A 25,507-nucleotide genomic window follows, 5' to 3' on the forward strand; every position below is an offset into this window, starting at 1 on the left:
CGTGGCTGGTGAAGGAGCAGGGGGCCCGTCTCCCGGAAGTGAGGAAGGGGACTGTCATAAACAGGTCCCCGTTCCCCCCTGAAAGGTGGCAAATGTGACACCGGAAGCGGGGAGGAAGCATATAAGCGAAAGTTCTACTTTTAGGTGGAACTCCACTTTAAGTTTTGACCGGACTTCCACTTTAAGAACCTTTTCATGTGTTTACAAGGCTGTTCCCAGCTGCTCAGCTGAAAAAAAGTCTTTTGTTGACAGAGCTCAATAGTTCAAGCTAGGATTTGCATCCACAGTTAAATAAGTCAGAGAAGTGACTCATATCCTCTTGCCCTCCTACTCACCTAATATGTAATATAGGGCCATATACAGTATAATTCAATTAGAGAGACAGTCTGAAATCAAACAGTTTTAGTGCGCTGTCTCTAGGAAACCCATAATACTCAGTGACAGCAGTGTCATAAGAGCACTATGTATTTAATATTATTATTATATGTAAAATAAAGATTTTATAAAAACATATATCATATCCTATACATTTTACAGATATGAATAAGTAGCAATCCGCCTCCTCTTTGTGTATATAAGCACCAGGCTTAAAGCAGGTCTTCTCCCCGGTTCCACTTTAATATCTTTGAGTAGCATTCTGTAGTAATAAATATGCATCTCCCAAGCCATTGAATACATTGTGACTACCCCCGACAGTTAACACCATGTATTTGTGTTAATGGTTTTAAAAATGTCTTCCATAGCCAGTATTTAGGTAATAACTAAAATACCCCATGTGGCATGCAGCATAGCAGTTGATAACATAAAACCAATAACTGAAAAATGAATAACTGTGTATGTCCATTTTTCTGCTATTATATCCCAAGGCCCTTTTCCAAAAGACTTCAGGAACATGGTGAATCTTTACCAGAAATACGTCTTTGGTAATATAGCAGTGAACAAACCTCTTGATACAATCAGAATAACATTGCATATCCACTTTCTTAGGCCTCTTGCACACAAGTCCCTCTAGGAGCAGTGAGGTTGATTTACTAAAACTGGAGAGTGCAAAATCTGTGCATGGTAGCCAATCAGCTTCCAACTTCAGCTTTTTCAAATAAGCTTTGACAAAAAAACCCCCCCAAAAAATGGAAGCTGATTGGTTTCTATGCAGACCTGCACCTGATTTTACACTCTCCAGTTTTAGTAAATCAACCACATTGTGTCTCTCCCATCATTTTAGTGTGCCCAGGAGGGACAGGTGCACTGCCCAGTCTTTCTGTCAGCCTATGGCAGGCTACGGCTAGATGGGACTGAATACTGTACCAAGTGGTACCTGCATTTAGGTCCCTCTGCTTTCAGGGACCAAGGTCCGGAATGCAGGCCTTCTGCATGCTGCCTTCTACTTCTCTCCTCTTCCACCCGCCCCCCCTGCCCTCTCTTATTTCTCTTCCCCAACCTCTTTCCTCTACCCTCTTACCAAAGAGCAGTGTTGCCAACCATACTAAACTATTCCACAGAAAATGGTAACTTATTATACTGATCCTAGGCGCTAGGCTTCTTTTTCTACTATTAGATCAGTGCCGTTAGTGTTGTTTTTGTATGCTTTTTTAACTGCATTGAATGCCTGCCCCTGTGTGGTCCACAAAGCTGTCATACTTTTGTAGCACTACCCGAGCCGCTTGAATATTGGTTTGCCCAGGTCTCCCAATGATTAATCCACAGCCAGTCACAGAGTATTCACACAGCCACTTCCGCTTGTATTTTACAATGACCAGTCTAGGAGATTTCTTTTTGTATTTTAGCCTAGGTTCACATTGCTGCGGGTTAAAAATTGTGCAAATTCAGCTGAACTCGCACAATTTCAACCCGGCAATGCAGTCCGACTTCAGGGGCGATTTGACAGACATCTGTGCAGGTTCCTGCATAGGTGTCTATCCAATTCGCCCCCCGAAGTCTCCAAAAGTAGTACAGGAACTACTTTAGGGAATCGGTATAGCGCAGCAAAGCCGCCGATTAGGCATGCGACATGTCAAATCCCATGCTACATCACTCCAATATGAACCTGGGCTTAGTTGGAGAACTTGGATAGGAGAAGGGATTTAGTAGGATACTCCAAATTAAGGATTTACAGATGAGGACAACTCTCTCAATAGAACTGTGTAGCAGATTATCTGTAGGACCATACAGCAGCAGTATGGTATAAACAAGTCCCTTTGTAGCAGGAAGAACTCAGTGAACTTTGCCTCTTCAAGACACTAGCTAGTGTCCCCTATAGCTTGCACCCAGTAGCTGACTTCTAGCACTCAGGGGGTCCTGTCTGGTCCTCAGTCCTCTGCGGACGTCCTCCCTCAGTCAGCTCTCACAAGAACCATGGGTTGCAGCTTTAGTGTTTCAGGTCCACAGGCCGCCCACCTGAGGCCGCATGGCAGCCCGTGCTGGGGAGAGGCAATAGCCCCCTCACCTGCTGGACCTCTCTCTCTCTAGAGGAAGACCCAAAGCCCATGTGCTCTTCAGATATAAATACAGTCACCCAGCATGCATTTGGGCACCTCCCCTTCTAATTGGCCAGGACTGTATAGACATCCATGCTCTCATCTGCAAGGTTTCCTCCCACTGTCCGGTACATCCCATATCTACCAGACCAGTGTGAAACTTTTAAAACAGCAATGAGCAGCACCAGAACACTGAGCAGACTCTATCAATCAATCACAGCTCTCTGTTAAGCAGACTGCATATAAATTTGCCTAGCTGTCTCCCTGTTAAGCAGAAAAAACAAAAACTTTATACACTCAATCTAGCACCTACCTAGGAGGGCACTAAACTTTTCAAAATGGGCAAATATATTGAAACCAAAATTGTATAAACTAATCACTGCATATTATTTTTCTCCTAAGGTACAATTTTAAAAAGATGGAAGAAGAATTGGTTTGACCTTTGGTCAAATGGATATTTGATATATTATAGCGACCAAGAGAGAGAAGACATGGAAGATAAAGTTCTTATGCAGCTAGACTGTATAGACATTCGTATGGGCACTGCGTGCAAAGGTACATAATATTTTATTTATCTATAAAGGGAACAACGAATGCGCAAACCACAGTAAGAATAAAATAATAATAGGAGAAGCAGCCAACATTCAAATGTGTCCCCAGATAAAAAGCAAGTAAATGAATGTAAATGAATAAATGTGGCGCTAACTTCAAGATAATAATTAAAGTTCTACACAATGTTTCAAAATCTATAGTGCTGTGAAAAGCTAATAAAATATTTTCCTTCAAATATCACATATAAATAAATATAAAACCTAATATAATTGATGAATGATATCTAAAACTGTAATCCAATCAGTAAAATTATATATCCAATTAACAAAAATAAGTCTCAAGCATTAAAGTGCATGTGCAACCCCCCCCCCCCCCACCAAAAAAAAAAACAATAATGAAGTATTAAATGATAGTAGAATGTGAGGATTGGGTGCAGGAAAAAAGCATCAACTCTTAAACGTTGTGGTCACACTTGCTTCCACCATCCAGAATCTACCAGGAGTGTAGCCACTCACCTTATTCAAAGACCACAGCGGGTCTAACAGCGCTTTGGTAAATAAATCCTTAATGGCACATCACCTTCCAATCTCTACTCCTTTCCTCTCCTAAAAGCACCAAACCAGGGATAGGATGTAAAAGCAGCAATTGGGAATAGTAAATGTAAAAGAGCACCAAACCAGGGATAGGATGTAAAAGCAGCAATTGGGAATAGTAAATGTAAAAGAGCACCAAAGCAGGGATAGGATGTAAAAGCAGCAATTGGGAATAGTAAATGTAAAAATCTCCCTGTACTGTATATGTCCTCCTCACTCTCCTCCATTCAGGGACATATAAGACAAAGGAATTCTCCATAGTGTGGCAATTCTGTAAAAATAATGATTTATTGAATAGTAGTAACTTACATCTAAGATAACAAGCAATCAGCATTGATACATTCAGAGCTTCCGGTCTCGGTCACGACCGGAAACGAGGTCATCCGGCTCCCCGGGAGCTGGGTGATGTCACTTCCAGTTCCTGCCGAGACCGGAAGCTCTGAATGTATCGATATTTTATTTAGTTTTAATTTTCACAAATGTATTAGATGTTTTTACAGATGCATCAGTAATGCTCATGGTGGACTTAATTCAGACTCTCTATTCCTCTTGGTTGATTGTGTGGGCAGCCTGATAGCAAGGAGCAATACTACACACTCAGATACACAATAAGTGTGCACAGGAGGCTCTAGACCTGTGATGTACACTCATACATAATATCTGATTTACATTGTGCAGTTTATTGTAATGCATTTTTTTTTTTTGCCACAGATATAAGTTTGCCAGAAGGAAAGTCAAAGGACTGCTGCTTACAGATTATCTGCCATGAAGGAAAGGTCATAAACCTCATTGCTGAAAGTACAGACGACTGCTTGTATGTATTCCTACATTATTAATGGAAATATAATGTTAGAAATACAGTACCTCTCATCAAATTATAAATTGTATTTTTTACATTAATGCTCACTCTATACCTCACTTTGCACGTTTACTAACCGTTATAATTCTTGGTCTTCCAAGGTATTATAAAAGTGAAATAAATAAATAAATATACCTATAAATATACATATATACTGTACATATATATTATACATATATAAATACAGTATAAAATATACATACTGTACATATAGTATCTAATAGCTCTCACAAGCAGGGCCCTCTTTACCCACTTCTACTGAATTGTTTTGTAACTGTACAATTTCCCTTAATTTTGTAAAGCATTGTGTATACTGTTGGCACTCTATAAATCCTGTATAATAATACTAAACATAATATGTTTGCAAAGTTTACATACTGTAGATGGAACAGTGAGATTTTAGGTATCTCATAAGGCTTTATACAATATAATATACAGTAGGTACTCTTCAAATGTTCATATGTCATGATTCCACACTCCAGTTGTAAGATTTCCTAACAGAAGCCCGCCTCCTCTCCATCCTGGTTCCTCCAATAAGCCATCCTAACAAAAGTGTTTTTCTCTCTTCTTTGGGTTTCCCAAGTATTTTTTTATTTTACATTATGGAAAATTTATCTGAGCAACTTGAAAACATCATTTTTTAGACTTTTTAGTGGCTATGAAAATTAAGTGGTACTCAAAAAAGTGGACATAACCTACCAGAGGAGTACCTAAAAGGTAACAGAAGCCAGCCCAGAATCATGCTTGTCAGCAACACTGCAATCATAAAATAGTAGTTTTCAATATATCTGAACTTCAGATCTCATCTGTCAGCCATTTTAAACTCAGTAAACTGAGAAAAAGTATTCTGTTATTTGTTAGACAGAAAAGATTTTTCTATGAGCCCCTCTAATCCTTTTTTCACATTGTTATTAAAGGTTCACTTTCATGACTTTGGGACTAAACACCTGCTATTCTTGTTTTCAATAAGAATACCTCAAAGGCAAAGAAGGCCACTATAACTGAAAAGGGGAATGATACATGATCTATGAATTGCCCTAAAACAGGGCCCTGCCTGGTAGGCAGCATAGCCATGTCCAGGGTTGGGACAATGGGTGGGCAGAAGGGACGGCTGCCTTGGGCACAGTGGGTATTATAGAGTTGGGGGTGCTGCAAGTTCCTTCTACTATAAAAATTAACAAGTAGTGACAGCAGCATCACTACTTCTGTCAGCCCAGCAGTGGAAGTAGCAAGGACAGGAGGAAGGAGCTGGGAGAATGTTCAAGCTGTGCTCTCTCTCCTCCTCCTCCTCCTCATAAGCTCACCATAGTGAAGGGGGGCGCAATTTGGCATCTCTGCCCTGGGCACTGCATGATCTTGTCCCGGCACTGGCCATGTCCTCAACCTCACTTTTCCCTGCTGTTATAAAGCACTACAGTGTGGTCAATGACCCATCACAGTCTGCTGGGATTTACAGTATAAACTAATACTTTATAATAACATTTTAGAGTTCTCAGTCAGACAGATAGATGGAAAGTGCCCATATCCCTACATATCATAGTTTGTTTCAAGCAGTAAGAAAAGTGTAAAATAAAAGCTGGCCAGTGCAGCCAGATCAGAAAGTCATATTTCTCCTTTACATTCCAGGAAATTGCATGAAATATTTCTTTCAGTTGTTTGTTGAACATACTTGTAACATAATAGTTGCCCTAACTGGAGTGAATTATCTTTCTCAGGGCCTGGGAAACAGCTCTTCAGGATTCCAGAACAAAAACAGTATGTACTGCATATATATGTATTACTGAATTTTATTCAGGGTCACTGTCGTTTTTTTTTACTCTGACATCTGAATGTATAAATTTGTTTTAAAACTAAACAAAATTTTAACCATTTGCTTACTGGGCACTTAAACCCCCCTCCTGCCCAGACCAATTTTCAGCTTTCAGCGCTGACGCACTTTGAATGACAATTGCGCGGTCATACAACACTGTACCCAAATGAAATTTTTATCATTTTTTTCCCACAAATAGAGCTTTCTTTTGCTAGTATTTAATCACAGCTGGGATTTTTATTTTTTGCTAAACAAACAAAAAAAGATGGAAAATTTTGAAAAAAAAAATCATAGTTTGTTATAAAATTTTGCCAACAGGTAATTTTTCTCCTTCATTGATATGCGCTGATGAGGCAGCACTGGTGGGCACTGATAGGCTGCACTGGTGGGCATTGATAGGCACAGTTAAGGTGACACTGATAGGCACAGATAAGGCGGCACTGATGGGGACAAATAAGGCGGTACTGATGGGCACAGATAAGGCGTCACTGATGGTCACTGATAAGATGGCACTGATGGGCCCTGATGGGTGGCACTGATGGGTGACACAGATGGGCACTGATAGGTACCACTGATAGATAGCACTGATGGGCACTGATAGGTGGCACTGATGGGCACTGATGGGCACTGGTAGGTGACACTGATGGGCACTGGTAGGTGGCACTGATGTGCAGCACTGTTGTTGAGGCACTGATAGGTGGCACTGTGGGCACTGATAGGTGGCACTGTGGGCACTGATGGGTGGCGCTGGTGGGCACTGGTAGGCGGCACTGTTGCCTACTGCTAGGTGGCACAGGCAGGGGCACAGGTGGGTACTGAGGAGCTGGCGTCAGCTCGCCGTGATTGGGACTGATGTCCCTCTTACAGCCGCCGGTGATCTCCTTTTTTTTCTCCTCGCGCTGTTAGCGCGAGGAGAAAAAATAGACGATTACCGGCTCTGTTGACATCACGTGATCAGCTGTCATTGGCTGACAGCTGATCATGTGGTAAGGGGCGGGGATCAATCCCTTACTCCGATCTGTGATCCAGCGAGTCTCATAGACATAGTTAAACTTCTGTTCAAATCTGTGTAGTGGTCGTGAAATAAAACCACATTTATTTTTGACAGTATTTTGCTGTAGCTGCAACCCAGATGGAAGCCCAATTTATGGGCATTTCTATGAAGAAGCTACAGCCACCACCGAGGCATTGTCCCCACCTTAATTCTGCAGCCCTCCATGTAAGAGGCTATGCCCTATCTGACAACTTTTATTTACTGAAAATATTTAGCTGATACTAAAATAAAAGACTTAGGGTCGGTTCACACTGGGGCGACTTGGGATCCGACTTGTACGCCCTCAAGTCGCCCCAAGTCGCCCCAAGTCGCTTTGCATTTAGATTATCATGGTAGGCAATGGGAGCGTCTTAATTGACACTACTGAAGTCGCTCCGACTTCAGAAAAGGTTCCTGTACTACTTCTATCCGACTTGTAGGCGACTTGTACCCATTCAACTCAATGTAAGTCGCCTGCAAGTCGGATCTCTCAAGCGACTTTGCAGAGAAAACCCCTCCCTCCCCCCTCCCTCCCAGAGAGGTGATTGGCCACAGGCGAAGTCGCCTGTCATGGAGGCGACTTCAAGTCGCCTCGTAATTTGCCGAAGTCGCGCTGAAGTCGCGCTAAAGTCGCGCTGAAGCCGCGTTGAAGTCGCGGTACAAAGTCGCGCTAAAGTCGTGTTGCCCATGTGTGAACCGACCCTAAGCCCAGACACAGCTGCTAGCTATTCAGGGGAGGGAGACTACAGTAATATCCAACAGCTTGTGTTGTTGTGAATGGTGGTGAGCTAGTCATTCATGAAAATACAAACTCACAACAACACTTGCCAGCTTTGTACTTTGTATAGTACCTGGCACGTGCTTTTGTATGCTTGTGTTTTTGCAAATGGCGGCGCTCCTCTCCAGCCGCCGTTACAACAAAGCAATCCTAGAGTCACTACACCAGTTCTTCTCTTCCCAAATACCAGGTGGTCGCTGTTATGGGCTCAGTCTTTCTTTTCACCCTAAAGAAGGTGGCATAAGAGAGCAGAGAAGGCACACAGTAGCATTTTTACATAGGTGGGCTGCAGATGTTCCATCTGGCAGCTTTCAGAGGAGGTGCAGATGGGGTTTGCATGGGCTCTGTGTGTCCTGTCTGTCATGCTCCCTCTCCTCCCACACTCTCAATCAGCAGTAATTAAGTATTCATCTCTTTGCTAACAGCATGGTGAGAAAGCGGTGTGTGGGGTGGGGGCTATCCATCCACGCTACCCAGCAACCACTACATAGATTTGAATAGGACCAAGTGCAATGTGCACTGGATCTACTGGGGGATTTAACAAGCAGATAGACCCCACCCCAGAGGTCACTTTCCTACATTGGGTTCCCCAAATAAATATTGAACATTACAGAAAGTTTTTAAGAGAATATGGTGCTATATTTGTTTTTATAAAGGCTATCTCACTTAGTCGACCTGAATTTAAAAAGCTAATATTTGCTATCTTATAGAAATGTTAAAGTGGTTGTAAAGTTTATTTGTTGTTCTTTTAAAATAATAAACATGTTATACTTACCTGTGGAATGGTTTTGTACAGAGTGGCCCCAAACCTCTCCTGGGACCACCCGCTGGCAATCTTGGCTCCTTCTCTTCTGCATGCAGCATTATAGCAAGCCGCTTGCTATAGGGGCGCATGTGTGGGCTTGCTCCCAAGCTGGGCTATGTGCATCAATAAAACAATGAATGCAGGAGTGCTTCCAAGCCCTGTGGAAGTCAATAGAGCCACAACCCCAGGAATAGATAAAATCAAATTTCACTTTACCGTAAGATTAAAACATGATCCTGGACCCAACAGTAATTTACACTGAGAAGTGGGTAGATTGCTGCCCCTGGGGTCACTGAGATGGTGCGTCCACCTGAAGTCCTGTGTCCCGGAACCGGATGTGATGTCATACACATGTCGAAAGAGCGTCTGAACGTCGGTGACTGGCTTTTCTCCTTTGACTTGAAATGGTTTGAGTGCTCTCCAAGACTTGCAGTTTGCCCTTACCAGCCGACATTTGGGCACTCTTTCCCCGGGTGTATGACCTTAATACATCTGAATCCAGGACACAGTACTTCAGACGCATGCACCATCTCAGTGACCCTGGTGGCCGTAATTTACACACTTGTCCCACTGCCCTGAGGCTCCATGGCAGTGTAATCTACTGTTGGGTCTGGGATCATGTGTCATCCTTCAGCAGTTGGGATTATGTGTTTCTCCTCTCCACTGCCTTGGTCATGTATGAGTCTGGGCACTCCTGCATGTCATGCCTTTTAACTTTACATTAAAGTGAAATCTGCTTTTATCCATTCCTGGGCTTGTGGTTCTATTAACTTCCACAGGGCTGGGAATGCTCCTTTATTTGTTGTTTTTTGCTCATGTCTCATTGCTGGTCAGATGAGTAGTTGGAGCTGCCCTTACTGTGGTTACTCACATATCCCCTGGGAATCTCATTGCGCTTGGTGCTTGCATTTTTTTTTTTTTTTTATGTGCACCCTCTGCTAACTTCTTTACAGGCTTTGACTGATAGCAGCAGAAGCCAATGGCTTCTACTGGTGCCTAGTCTCCTGTGAGAAGAGAGAGAAGGGAAAAGAGCTGCTGCAGTTGGGCATAGTGCTGGATTGAGAGAGGGCTCAGGTAAATATTTAAGGGGGGCTGGGGGAAGCAGCTGTTGAAAGGTTTTTAACCTTGTGCAGAGAATGCATTAAGGTAATAAACCTTTTTTGCCTTTATGCCCATTTTAAACTAGCCTAAGCAGTACCCTGGAAGATTGCCACTTTAGGCTCCAAGAAATCTTAGAAGCCAACATGTCATTCAACATCTGCCACCTATGCAAGCACTGTAGCAATATTTCACATAAAAGTATCATAGAATGTATGTAAAATCACCTTTTATCTCACTCATAGATGCTAATTACATGGTACACAAATTTATATTCACTTAAAGGGTTAGTTCACCTTTACCACAAAACTGCCTATGCAGATAACGGGCATCTGTAAATAAAAAACAAATTGTGAAGCTCTGGCTAATGTTGAATAAAGCCTTTGCTATAGGTGTAGGCCATATACATACCTTATGAAGACTGACTGGAATACTCCCAGGATGTTGCTAAGTACTCCCAGGACGTTGCTAAGTGAGGCCTAGTCATCACTGCTTACCTACACCATCACAGGAGTGAGTTCTCATAGCTACTTTATCAGGGGAGAAAATGAGTACGATAGGGGGTTTGAATCAGAGAAAGAGCTGACTCCTGTGATGTGGAGGTGAGAAGTGATGACTAATCCTCACCTAGCAACATCCTGGGAGTATTCCAGTCATGCTCCTTAAGGTATGTAAATGGCCTACACCTATAGCAAGGGTATTATTCATCTTTAGTCAGAACTGCACAGTTTGTTTTAGTCACGGTTCACATAGGTGCGATGCGGGAACACTGCGAATCCACTGCGGGTTCCCCGCATCGCATCTGACTCACAAGGCAATTCACACTGCCATATGCAAACTTCTGGGAGTGTCAATACAATGTTAATGACACCCCCATTTCAGCTCGCATATCGCACTGCAAACTGACAGTTCAGACATGAATCGGATCACATGTGTGTGAGCACCCATGCGATCCGACTCTGGGGTGGACCAAAAAAGGGTCCTGTGCAAATTTGGTCCGAATGGGATACGAATTCAGCCTTACTATCTGTATGGCTGAAATCGTAACGCACGGACTTCGCATTTGATTTGCACTGCAGTGCGGTGTGAATCAAATGCAATCTCGCACAGCGCACAAGTGTGAACCCAGTCTTAATCTACAAACATCCCTTACCTGCATAGGCAGGTTTTTTGTAAAGGTGAACTATCCTTTTAAATGCAGCAGCTAGTTAAATATGTGATACAATTGGGATTCTTATTGAGATGCCAAGAATGATAGGGATGAAATGAGTTGAAATCAATATGGTTTAACTGTGCCTTTCATCTGTGAAAGCTGGCTGTTTACTGGTTTCTATGGCTTTATGTACTACTCTTTGCCTTGTTCATAAAGTATGTGTATGCCACTATACACTGCAAGTGGATTTTCTTGTGGGCAAAGTTCTGATGGATGGAATCCTTACTTGTTTTAGCAAGTTACAATTTTGTAGTTACTATTACTTTTCATCCATAGAATATCCTGCCTCCACAACTGCTGTATGATCAAGGTATACTCGGTCCTGCTCCTCCCTATTCTGAATTTGATCCTCCTCCTGTAAGTGTCCATACTTTAACATATGCCAATCATATTGTTCACTTTTAACATGATCCTAAGCAAGCTTTGTAATTTTTCTCAAATGTGAGAGAGAACTGTAACTAGAAAGGAATTGTGCAACTAAAGAAACTTTAGGATAGTTGTTTATACGTCAAGATTATATTCATTTTAATTCTGTAACATAGCAATGGCAAGGAAATTACAATGTACAGGACAGCAGGGAACCCCTTTTGAAATGTTGAATTGATGTTAATACCCATAAATAAATCTGTGCCCCAGGCAAACAACTACTTAGGTAAACTACCTATGGGCTCATTTACACTGGCGGCAGCCCTTGCCTTCCCTCTGAAAAGCAACCCACGGTGTATTGCTTATTAGAGGGCAGTTGACCATATGTCACCTCCTCACTGTCTATTTTAACCTTGAAAAGCCCTTACTGCATGCGGTTTGCAGGGTGGTTGTGGCACAGCCCCATTCAGTGGGTCACATTCATCCACAGTACTGCCTACTAAATGCAAGGGGGGTATAATTTTTTCTGTGGCTGTGAAGCAAAGCAGCGCACAACCCCATCTAGCTGCTGGGTTAGATTATAGTGATACTAAAGTCTTGTTTTTATTTTTTTAGTTAAAAATACCAAACATGGTATACTTACCTGCTCTGTGCAGTGGATTTGCACAGGGCAGCCCAGATCCTCCTCTTCTCGGGTCCCTCCCCAGCGCTCCTTGCCCTCCCTCCTTTTGAGTGTCCCCACAGAAAGCAGCTTGCTATGGGGGCACCCGAGCCACAGCTCCCTGTGTCCATTTCAACACAGAGCCATGGCCCGGCCCCCCTCCTCCCCTTTTCTCTCGTTATTGGCTAACAGAGTTTGATTGACATCAGTGGGAGCCAAAAGTGCTGCGCTGCTGTCTCAGCCAATAAGGAGGGGAGTCCCAGGCAGCCGAGACACTCCTACAAAATCGCTGGATCTAGAAGGGGCTCAGGTACATAGTAGGAGGGCTGAGAGGGGCTGCTGCACACAGAAGGCTTTTTTTATCTTAATGCATAAAATGCATTAAGATAAAAAACCTTCTGCCTTTACAACCACTTTAAGTGGGTGGTCAGAGTGTTGGGGTGGTAAAATCATGGCTTAACCAACTATTTTTACTGTTCCCCTGCCTCATGTGTGAACAAGCCCTATATGTGATTTTCCTTGGCTAACCAAGTATTTAACAGATTCACCGATGACATTTGATTTTACAGACGTTGTACAGGTCTCACACTCTTGCCCTATGATAAAGGGTGGCCAGATTTTTTTCAAATAATTCAAATTTTCTTAACCAGTCCTGATTTCACATGCCTTATGTAATGTTGCCAAGTTATTGTAAGTGCTAACTGTTAATTAGCAATTGATATATAAGAGCCAGTTCACACCACATGCAGTTCAGTGCATTTTATTTCTGCATCAAAAACGCATGGATGGTAGGTTATATGGTTTTCAATGGCATAGTTCACACCAGTGTGGTTAGTTCCAATGTGTTCTAGTTCTAGAAAAAATTAGAACATGCTGCATTTTTTCTGCGCTGAGCTGTACTGGAACGCGGTAAAACATATCAAAAATGCACTGGAACACAAATGTCTTTATTTAAGGTGAAGAAAAAAGGGGGGGAAAAAAGACCCGAAATGCATGAAAAAGCACGAAAAATACACTGGAATGCTTCAGAAACATGCATGCAGAAAAGCACTTGGAACGCATCTGGACTGCATTTCTAAGGTGTAGAGCAACCATAAATGCTTTTATTGTAAGGAGTGAAAATAAATCACTATCCAGTGACTAAAATTATATCTAAACTCAAAAATAAATGTGTAAGATATTGCAGTTTACCAGTACTTATATATAGTGGCTGCATTTGTTTCCTTTTTTTAGGCTAAGTACATTTTATGCAATTACAGAAAAATAACTGCCAGAATTCCAGTGTCCTTCTAACTTCCTGTGCTCTGAACTGATATATCAAACAATCGTGTCAGTGTTTCCAACTGCCTTTTGTGAACAGAATATCCCCCTATATAATGAAGATGATAAATGGAGGACGGGTTAGTAGTCCAAATCAGGAGAGCAGGCTAATGACAACATGACTTCCTCCATAGATACAGTACATGAGCGTAGCCATCCAAGGACAGGAAGTATTCTACAAGCAGATCACCAGGTGAAAACAAAGGGAAAAGCCTGAATATGAAAACGAATGCAGCCACCACATCAGTAATAAGCTGCAATATATTATTTTTTTGTTGTTGAGTTTAGATACACTTTAATTACTGTTCACAGAAACATGTACATCCATTGGGGTAAGCTTTGGCCTAAACCCAGCCTGCTCGCAGTTTGACGCAGAGCTGAACAAACTGGTTATATTTGGCGAGTTTGCTCACCTGAATCCCTGGCTAATGTTTGTAAACACTTATCATCAAGGGATCTGTCATTTTGCGGTGACTATATTTGGTCAGTGGTATCACCCAGAATCCCTGGCTGTTATGTTTACATGTATTAGCCTGCTGGGGATCTGTGATTTTGTGGTGGGAATGTGATGGATGTACATTGTTAAGTGTTGAATCACCATCGTCAGGCCATGCACGCATCTAGGGATCCTGGGTGGCGTCATGACCATATTTGGTCAATGATGTCACATTGGATCCCTGGCTGTGTGTGTGTTCGGCTTGTTTACAAACACCAGCGGGCAGAGGAGCTGTCATTTAGCAGCCATAGTGCTACCGCAGCTAAATGATAGATCCCTGGTGAGTTTTTTTTTTACAAACAGAAGCTGGCTGGGGATTTATCATTTAGCAGTATTACTGCTACCGGAGCTCAATGATAAATCCCCAGCCACTGTCTGTAAACAAATCAAAGTTAAATCATACTCTATAACATTACATGCAGCTTTAAGCATGCCCAAGCATCCTATTTAATAAATGTATGTATTTTTACTTTTGCCCTTTAAGCCAAATTAAAAGACCCTCTAATGAGCAGTTTTTTGTTTTTTTTTTGCATTGTTATATGTCCTCCATGGCAGTGCCCAGCTACCCTTGCCCTACGCAAGTCTTGCCGACTGCACAAGGCATATATGCAGAGTTAGGGTGGATGGGTTTTAATGCCCAGCCACAGCACCTATGCATCCATGCAGCTCCAAGGTTCCATTCTAAGTTTGTCCTCATTGCGTGCTCCAAGCACACTGACTGAGCTGTCACAGGCTGGCTCTCGACCTTGGTCAAGGTTTTTACAATTCAGAATGGGACTTCATAAGGGTGTCTGTTTCTGAAATGGACTGTTATTTTACACAGATGACTCCGGGTAAAGCACATGACTGGTAGAATTAAGGGAGCTTCCCTACGCTTTGGGTGATATTTAGGTGCTAGAATTTGCCTTGATGAATATGCTTGGATGGTGTTTAAGCATCTGGACAGTTATTTATGGTTTGATAATTACCAGAAAAAGTTAAGCTTGCTATACATTATACAATTTTCTTATTCAATTTCCCTCAACTATGTAGTGCAAGGGCCTACCTGATTGCATAAAAAGTGTTTAGGATTGACCTCATATTATATGGTTTTAAAGGAAAACGTGACATCACATTCTCTTACAGTTTACTAATGCACTATGGAAGTCTTGTCCTGTAAGTAGTGCTTAATGTTATACTTATCTGCATCTGTAGCTGATACTTTTGAAGCTTTAGTCCAGTCTGATACCTTGCTGTTATTGGGTAACAGAGCTAACCAGTGTTTGAGGATGGGAAAATCTTGTAGTCACATATGAGGTCTGCTCATATATTTATTTGTTCTTAAATGGAGTAAAGTAATGGTTGGCAATGTATTGATGATCACCGTAAGGCTAATTGAAGATTTAAATGTAGCAAGAAGGTGAAATTTGCAGTAAAAAGGAAAAAAGCTAACCATAACATTCTGTCATTGTCAGCCTTATGGATATGATCAGCACCCTGGTACTTATCCAGTGCAGGGATCGCAGGTTATCTATACTAGAGATGGACAAGCTTACACTGCATATCCAGCACAAGGTGAGAATTTATGCATTGTATCATGTATTAGTTCATATATTTACCAGCATTGTGCCTGACCACCTTGAAGTTTTGCAGGTTGTGGCCAACATAGGTGTGCAATCCTTGTAGCTAAAGGGATACATCAAAAGCTACAAGGTGAACTGTTCCTCTAAAATAATATATTCAAATTAGTTTAGTGGTCAGACATTCTGAACTTTTTGAAGTGCTAATACTAAGTAATCTCTAACCTCAGTACTTTGAGCCATTGACCCATATAAAGCATGCAAAAAATAAAGTCAGCACTAAATCAGAACTCCTGATCTCTACACTTGTTCATTTTCATGACCAGATGTCAGCATTGGTAGCCTACATATTCCTCTGAATAGCAGTTTTTTAATATATATGCTTGTCTATAGTTGTGAAGGCCTCCGCATACAAGTTCTCTTGCAAACTGCATCCTCTTTGCTTGTTTTTTTTTCAGGCTACCCGATTCCAAAGATTTCCATTTTTACATAACTAGAACATTTTTCTGACATCATTCATAACAATTTGAAAAAAGAAAATAAACCCAAAATTGGAGTTGTTGCATACAGTGATCAATCAAAATTCTTGCTTAATTTTTCATAATAAAAAAGATAAAATTTGATTGGTTCCTGTTAGCACCAACTGCACACCACCAACCGTGATGAGAATTTTACAATTGACTTTTTTTTTTGTTCAGGTCCTGGCGGCACCAATCATATCATCATCCGAGAGAGATACTATGACAATGACGGGGACCTGGCCATGGGAATGCTGGCAGGAGCGGCTACAGGGATGGCACTTGGGTCTCTGTTCTGGGGATTTTAAATGGCATCTTAGTTTCAAAAGCAATTATTTATTAAATGAACTAAATATATTTTATATGAATAGGTATGATTGTCTGCTGAACAACTAATGTACTAGGTCTGTTAAGTACAGTACTAATTTGAGTTAGTTGGGAAAAAAATCACTAAAGAAATTACATTTTTATAAAGGATATGTGCGTGCGACTCAGTCAGCATTTATTGTAGATGAGTTACAGAAGTGTACAATGCAGCAAACCGTGAGGGAATAGTTATTTATAGTATGGAGAACATATTAAAACTTTAATAAGTGAATGTTGTTTAAACTGGTATTACGTTTATGACTGGAATAAGATAAAAATGTAGTTGTAGATGTGTTAGTTAAGTTTTAAAAAGCAGTACTTTTATTTGTACGGGGAGTAAATTTTGTTTTAGGATAGGGTTCCAAGAGATCTACCTTCTCATCAGGACAATCAGTACAGGAGGCCATAAAATGTGTACTATCAGTCAAATTCAAACAAATTATTGGATTATTACAAACATATTCATAAAAAATTACAAACTACAAAATATACTAAGCCAGAAACTGCATGTTATTAAAAGTATAGAATAGTAACCCTTTGTTCGCTCCAAGCATCTAGTTGTGTGCAAGATGATGTAAAAAAAATATAAGCGCCTATGCCTATAAATGGGTGTTTGAAGCAAACACTGGTTCATATTCCTCACTTTATTGAACTAAATTATCTTCAGACTGGGTTACAAAGGTTTTAAGCCAAATGTGCCTACTTTGTAATTTCACATAAAATAAATCTAAATTTCACCTATAAGATGAATTAGGATTTGCAATGTCGGTAGAAATATGACATACTACAGAACGCCTCCCTCTCCTCCTGTTCTGTAGTCCATGAAGGGAGAACACCGGTTAGCATTTCAGTTCAAAGGAGGCACTACGTTGTCATCTCACATTAGGAAGTTAGGAGTTTGTTTTTGCAGGTTAACATGTATTTTTCTGTACTTATAGCATTTTATATAGATAAAACATGGGGAAATGTGCATGCTTTGCAGAAATGTACTGAATATGTTTTTTGCACAGACATACTTTAACAAAAGTTATTGTATCATAATGACTTGGCAAAGAATTGTAAAAAAAAGGGGTAGAAACAAGAAGCAATTAAATAAATCTTGAATAAATGTTGGAATAAAATTAAAGCCTAGCAAATAGTTTATTTCCAAAATGTTATAAAAGTGTATGCTCACCATTATGTCTATATAATGTAGTATATTTATTTTATTATGTGCTGTTTAAGTGGAACTGAACTCAAAAAGTGAAAATTTACTATGTTTTCGAGACATTTTAGAAATGGTAATTGTGCCCTCAGAAGTACCGTATTTTCCGGTGTATAAGGCGACCGGGCGTATAAGACGACCCCCCGATTCTACTGTATTTCTACAGATTTTGCATAATACTCACTGTATAGAACGACCCCCCTTCTGAGGCTTCATATTGCCTATATTTCCTTCTTGACGCCATGCCACTCTGAGCCAATCATGGCGAGCGATGTATTCTATTAATGAATACAAAGCCTGCTCGGATTGGCAGAGGCTGTAACATCATCAGCCCGCGCCTCTCTGACTCTCAAAGCCAATCCAAGCAGGCTACTGTATGTAGCCTGCTTGGATTGGAAGAGGTCATTACCAAGCAGGCTCTGTATTCATTATTGGAATACATTGCTCGCCGGGATTGGCTTAGCAGTGTATACTGTATGTAGCTGAAGCTACATACAGTATTTCCGCACATCCGATGGGCTGACATACAGCTGACTGCATTTGATACCCGGCATATAAGACGACCCCTGATTCTTGCCCTTTTTTTTAAGTGTAAAAGGTCATCTTATACGCCGAAAATACGGTATGTTGAAAATCATACTTTTTGTCTGGAATTCCTCCTAAAAAATAGCCATGCAAGAGCGGGGTTCCTCTGTGTCTTTTTCACGTTATAGGTGTTTTTTTACACTTTACAACATGCAGCTCTTTATTGTAGTTTAATTGTTTTTTGGTTATTGATTTGCGCGGGTTTGGAACCTTTGGTTCCTATATTATTTTTTTTACTAGGAAGCAAAAGCTTACCTCTACTAAGATGTTCAATCCTACACATAGACAGAGAGCAGAACAAGATATGGTAAGTTGGTATTGGGGAGGAGACTAGCTTCAGGGCCGCCACAGGCAATACTGATGATTAGTTTATTGCTCTCTGTCTGCATTTTTAAGGGGAAAGCTTCCAGAGTTCAGTTCTTCATCTAATTCTGCCTTTAGAGCACCATCAAATTATTTTTCCTCTATGCCCTGTAAAGGTAATCCCTCCAAATTTTGAACAGTATAATGGAGGATTAGTTGCCTCTGGCCTAAGGGCACTTAGCCACACAGTACAACAGACCCAGTTATACATGTACACAATTATGTTTGATTGTGAAAATCAAAGTGCCACACCAAGGTTTAGAGTCTGAAATGAAGTTTTATTCCAAACATATGGCAGGTGCTATAGGCAACATGTTTTGGGGCCAAACATTGTATCCTTCATCAGTGCTAAATACAGTGTGTTTCAAAACGAATGACCCAATTTTAAAACCTTATATCTGTGCAACCACACACCGCCAATTAATTAAACCTGTACTACCTGAACGGGCGTGGCCTAGAATTTCAAATGATGGCTGCTAAATACTACTATTAGCGCCCAAATAGACGCTAACCTCAGTCAATAACAAGATGGCGTCTATACATCAGAAGGCATTTTGTGCTCTCTAATTTAGCAAGACTGTGTCCATAATAATGGTGCAGCGTGCGTTTTGACAGAGTTTCGGGATTGATTCACCAATGGCAAAGAACATTCGTTATTGGTATAAACAGTTTGAAGAATCTGGGTGTTTATGTATAGGTAAGAGTCCAGGGCTACCACGCACATCAGAGGAAAATGTGCAACGAATTCAAGGGGCTTTTTAGCGAAGCCCGCACAAGTTCGCTCATCGTGCTAGCCGATAGACTTGTGCACAATGGAAAATTTTGTTTAGTTTCGGTTCGTTGTCATTCGTAAAATACATAATTTCGTTCTGTTATATTCCTTATTTTACGTTAATACATTTTCGGATAATTCGTTATTTCTGTAGAGTGTCGATATTCGTTATACTGAATCTCGAATCATGTCAAATTCATTCGTTATATGCGCTATAATTTCGTTCGTATTAGTTGAATTTCGATATTTATGTATGTATATATATTTGTGATAATGATTCGTAGTTTGGAAAGTCGTTTGTTTATTGAATCTATTAACACACACAATGACAATATCTCTTCTCCTCTGCTCAAATACAATACAACACCCTTCTCACTCAGTTCTCAAGAATGAAATTTGCCGGTAATCCAACCTCCAGCACAAAATTAATCAGCTGATTGGACTGTAAGATTTACTTTGAGTTGACCTTTTGTTTCATTAGATCTTTAACGAATTACCGAATCATGTCGAATTCATTCGTTATATCAGTTAAAATTTCTTTCGTATTCGTTGAAATTCGTTATTTTTTTTATTCGGACATTCGGATGCATCCGAATGTCTGAAAGTTGCAAAATTCGTCCGAATTTCTATTCGTTACGAAACGGTTTGCACAAGACTACTAGCCGAGAACTTGAAATCTCTCATACAGCAGTTAGGATGTGTTAAGACGACATTTGATTCTGAGGCCATACCAATTGTAAGTGGTGTAAGCTCTTTGTGTAAGTGACAGAAAAAAATGTTTAGATTTCTGTCTCATGCTCTTAGACGACATGGAGGGAGACAGATTCTTACCACCGTTTATCTTTAATGATGAGGAACGTTTCATCTAAGCGGTAAACGTTTGCGTCACAATGTTCGCATATGGGGACTTGAGAAGCCAAATGAACTTGTACAGCATGAGCGAGATTCACCAAAAATGTATGTGTTGTGTGTGGTTTCCTAATTTTTGAGGGAAACACTGTTTTGGGACATTCCTATCTTGAAATCCTGAAGGACTGGCTTTTCCCACAACATAACGAAGACTCTGAAGATTTCATTTTTCAGCAAGATAGAGCACCTCCACATTGGCACAACCAAGTTTGTCAGTTTCTAATTAAAATATTGCCTCAACATTGGATATGTCACACATACCCCAAGACTTGGCACTACACTCTTGGCCCCAAGATCTCCAGACATTACACCCTGTGACTTTTTCTTGTGGGAATATGTAAAACAATGTGTTTATGTTCCACCATTACCCACTGACTTGGATGAGCTCAAAAACAGAATTCCGGCTGCTGCAACTTTTGTGGTAGAAGACACTCTCACTCTTGGGGACAAATTCAGCTATCGTCTTGATGTTATCCATGCAACAGGTGGAGGGCACATAGAGCATTTATAACATGGAGAGTGAATCTTGAGGACTTGCTTAATAGTTTGTAATTTGTTATGTAACTGTAACACATTTTCATTATAAAAAATGTTTACTTGAAATCAGGTCATTCTTTTTGAAACACACTATATTATATAAAGTATACTATATATATATATATATATATATATATATATATATATATATATATATATACACACACACACACACACACACACACACAGAAATATTTTTATTAGTGTTTGTGAAGTCATTCATAAGAAAGTAACCCATTACTATTATTATTCTTCCAAGGAGACAAAATCTCCATATTTTTTTCTAATTTGAAGTGTCCACATAACTTTTCAAAGCTCTGTATTTTAAGCGACTGCAGCAGCTCTGCAGTAAATGTGTTGAGACAGCTAGGGGTCATGGTCAGTACCAGTACCCCAGCATGTCAGTGCCAGTGATCGGTGGGTCTCTGTACGGGTCAGCAGGCTGTTCACATTGCTGGTGGTTCTGGACCCGCAGATAGCACAGACAGGAAAGGACAGGAAAAGAGACTGACACCAAGCTTATAGCTCCCAAACTTAAGCTACTCTTCTCCCACAGCCTAGAGGTTAACTCCTTACCGCCCACTATGTACGGTGCCCACATTATACTCATCCCTAAACCGGGTAAAGACCCAAAACAGGCCTATTTGTCTATTAAACTACGACTTAAAAATTCTGGCCAAGGTCCTCGCCACTAGATTCCAGAGTCCTGCCTGGCCTGGTTGACACCGATCAACTTGGGTTCATGCCAGGAAAATCCACCAACATTAATCTGTGAAGAGCTCTCACTCATCTGCAGCTCCCAAATTCTCATTCCCAAACCCGTGTGATGGTTGCATTAGACATTGAAAAAGCCTTCGATACGGTAACCTGGCAATACATGAAATCAGTCCTTCAGAGCTTTGGATTCGGTCCCTCCTTCTGCAAGTGGATAGACATACTATACAAATCCCCAATAGCACAAGTCAAATTAGGGGGCCTGCTGTCAGATCCCCTCCCAGGAAAGAGATGTACTAGGCAGGGGTGTCCAGTCTCCCCATTTTTGTTCGCCCTGGTCATGGAACCCTTGGGCACGGCCCTCAGAAACGCAGACTTAGTAAAAGGTATTAAAGTTGGCTCCATCACTGAAAAACTCGCTCTATATGCAGATGACCTCATGCTTTTTCTCAGTGACCCGGGACCCTCCCTCTGTGCTGCTCTGAACATTATTTCTGAATTATCTGGGCTGAGAGTCAATTGGGACAAATCTTAAGCACTACCTATTGACCCCCAGGCAAATCTTCATGCAGACCCCTCTGTCTCAGTGACCTAGTCCTCCTCTATCCGATATTTGGGCATTGACAAAACTCCAAGAGTCTCCGACTTTGCTAATTTAAATCTATACCCCTTACTCACCCAACTCAAACTAAAACTCTGAGTTTGGACTAACCTGCCATTATCCCTCATAGGCAGGATAAACCTACTCAAAATGAAATACCTCCCAGTTTTTCTTTATGCTCTGAGGTACTCCCCAATTTGGATCCCCAAACCCTTCTTTGAAAACTTTGACTCCACTATAACCTCCTTTCTATGTAGGTCCGGCCCCCCCAGAATAAATAAATCTATACTCAAAAGGCCCTGGACAGAGGGTGGTCTAGCTTGTCCAGATCTTCAGAAATATTTCTTTGCTGTACTACTATCCCACACCCATAACTTGTTAGCTTTAGATGACATCAATGCTGCTGTAGTCCTTGAAGCTGCACACCTCGGTTCCTACGAGGCGCTGAGAAATGCTCTATATAGAGGTGTCAGGGCCCCCTCTCCTCTAACACTCTCCAGGAAGGCGGTGATCAGGGCTTGGCAACTAGTAGTATGTAAACTACAAGGAGATCCTCACACTAGATCTCCAGACACCCCCTTGTGGCTCAACCCACGTTAGTCAGAATTTCTGTCTGTCCCGGATCCACAGTTCTGGACTGCAAGAGGTATCAAAAAAACGGAACATATCTGTACTAGTGGCTCCCTGCTCTCCTTTGACTCCTTTAAGGAGAGATTTGGACTTACTAATCGACAATTCTTTAGATTTCTTCAAATTCGCCACGCCTTTACTACCCAATTTGGATCCACCCCAGTGCTTCTCCTATGGTCCAACCTTGAGTCCACATTAGGGGATGTCCCTCTGGTCAAACCCACCTCTACCATTTACATGACTTTATTACCCTCAGTCCATTTTGATCTGGAGGATTTGTTCTCTAAATGGCAGGGCAAGATCCCTGATCTGGGAAGGACTGGGAAGATGCCTGGGAGTATCCTTTTCTACAACTTATCTCCGTAAGAGATCGGTTGATACAATTTAAACTGATTCACAGGGTCTATTTGTCACCCCAAAGGCTGTCCAAAATGTACCCAAATTCCTCCTCCAACTGTTAGATGTGTGGTATAGCTGAAGCTGACTTTAACCATATATTATGGTCCTGCCCCAGGATCCAGTCCTTTTGGACAGAGGTCACAAAATTCATAGAAACTCTGCTCATGATCCATGTTCCCCTAAAGGTGTCGATCTGCTTGCTGGGTTTGGTTGGCCGCCTGGCCTGCCGCCGAGCAACCAGAACCCTAATAGGACTTCTATTATTTTATGCCAGGAAGGCTTTACTCATAAAATGGAAACAACCAGAGGTACCCACCTTGAATTCATGGAAATCGTTGATTAACTCAGTGGTGCCACTATACAAAGCGGCCTATCTCACTAGATCCTGCCCAGCTAAGTTTGACAAAATTTGGCACGTGTGGTTAGACTCAGACATCACGAATGCAACACAATAGGTTCTAGATCCCATTGTTTACTTTAACCAAATATATAGTAGCGCTGATGACCTAATTCTGCTGATATTTGATGGTACACCTAGATGAGTTTCCCCCAGCCTCAGCACCTCTCCCTGAAGTGGTCACATAAAGTATATGATCCATTATCCTTCTCAATATCCCTTCCAATTGATAGCATGTGCAGTTTATGTTGTATTTGTAACAATAAAAATATTAAAAATTATAGGACTGTTACATTGTGTGTTGTTTAAGCTGGGGTATGCCCAGAGGCTTTGTTATGTAATGTTTATTTTATTTTATTTATTTATTTATTTATTTATTTTTATTTTTTTTCACACAAAAACTCAATAAAAAGTATTTAAAAAAAAAAAAGGAAAAGAGACTGACAGGATCACAAAGTGTTTTCACCTTATCGATATTTTTTAAAGGCATTGTATACGTTTAAATATTTTTGTGCTTTAGCTAGGTATTAGTGTAGTTATATTCCCTGTGTCGTTTGTTCACCTCACCTTGTAATGCTGGACCGACATGTTGTGGTTAGTTTGTCATGTCAGTGTGAGTTTGGGGACATGCACCCACAAGAATGTCATATTGGGAGCAGTGGCTGTGTTCATGCAGCCGCTGCATCCCAATTAACGTAATTGAGACTGCCTGCATATGGATGCACAGAACAGGGTAAAACATGGGCATGCACATGGGGGTACACTTAAAGTGGTTGTTAAGCCACTCTGACATGTTTATTCTATCCTCGCTGTCTCCTAATGACAGGTGCCCCTGTGTGTGTGATTTTTAAAAAAAAATAGTATATACCTTATTTCTGAGGGCCGATCGGCGATTATGTGACTGGCCGGCTCATTCCTCTCCCCGTCTGACAGCTAGAACGGGAGGGGCCGAGGATCCCCCACTGACCTTAGTCAGGAGGAGAGGAGGTCACATGATCGCCACTCTGAAATCTGGTATATACTGCATTTTTTTTATAAATCACAAACACACAGGGGCACCTGTCATTAGGATACAGTGAGGATAGTATAAACATGTCAGAGTTATTTCAGCAACAGAAAGGTGGGGGTGGGGGGTGGGCACTGTCACTAGCTGAGAGGCAGGGAGAGGATGGGAGAGAGGATGGGGGAGAGCAGAGCTGTGTCAGGGCTCAGCAGCCATGATATACCGTTGTCAGTTTACAGAGGGGAGGGCAGAACCAGGCAGGATCAGCCACGTATTTCCGGTGATACAGGGGGCCAAATTACACAGTACAAGCACTGTGCTGTATAACATGCTTTAAAGCGATAGCATTAATTTTTTTTTTAAGGTTAACAAACGCTTTACCTATGCCCATGTGAATAAAGCCTTAATTGCTTTGCCTGCTTGTGTCTGTGTTAGATCTAATTACTATATAGCTCTCACCTCCAGAGCACTAGACTAAAAGCTCCAGGGATTATGGGATATGTAGTTTCTTCACAGGAAGTGTCGGTTCTCAGACTACAGACAGAGATCATGCATTAACCTGTGCAGTGTTATGTGGAATGCCTCATGTTTGAACACAAACAGAAACTTCTGACCCTGGAATGTGAACGTTTACTCTACTATAGGCTGTGTGTACAGGGCAAATATGATGCCAAGATGCGGGTTGGAAGGTTTATAATCCCTTTAAAGAAAAGATGCACATTGGAATAGATTTTTTTTTTTTTTTTTTTTTTAAAGGGTAAATTTAATGAGATTCACAAAATGTACAGTTTCATATCACAATTCACTGTATACATACAATGTCAGTAAATTACATTACAGACTGTTAGCATTTATTTAAACTATATCACTGTTAATATATAAATAGATCTTT

General features: G+C 41.1%; 1 protein-coding gene across 2 annotated transcripts in view; it reads left to right on the plus strand.

The window, feature by feature from the left end:
• PLEKHB2 (pleckstrin homology domain containing B2) overlaps window positions 1-17,627 on the plus strand; it is a 50,428-nt gene extending 32,801 nt beyond the window's left edge. For both annotated transcript variants that reach the window (XM_073625828.1, XM_073625827.1), the window contains exons 3-8: window positions 2,877-3,029; window positions 4,331-4,433; window positions 6,194-6,233; window positions 11,492-11,572; window positions 15,513-15,612; window positions 16,316-17,627. In XM_073625828.1, coding sequence (XP_073481929.1) covers window positions 2,877-3,029; window positions 4,331-4,433; window positions 6,194-6,233; window positions 11,492-11,572; window positions 15,513-15,612; window positions 16,316-16,443 — 605 coding nt within the window. In that variant the 3' untranslated portion in view covers window positions 16,444-17,627. The remainder of the gene's footprint in view (window positions 1-2,876; window positions 3,030-4,330; window positions 4,434-6,193; window positions 6,234-11,491; window positions 11,573-15,512; window positions 15,613-16,315) is intronic.
• The last annotated feature ends 7,880 nt before the right edge of the window (window positions 17,628-25,507 follow it).

Source organism: Aquarana catesbeiana, linkage group LG04 (genome assembly GCF_042186555.1).
Source record: "Aquarana catesbeiana isolate 2022-GZ linkage group LG04, ASM4218655v1, whole genome shotgun sequence".
NCBI classification, from domain to species: domain Eukaryota; kingdom Metazoa; phylum Chordata; class Amphibia; order Anura; family Ranidae; genus Aquarana; species Aquarana catesbeiana.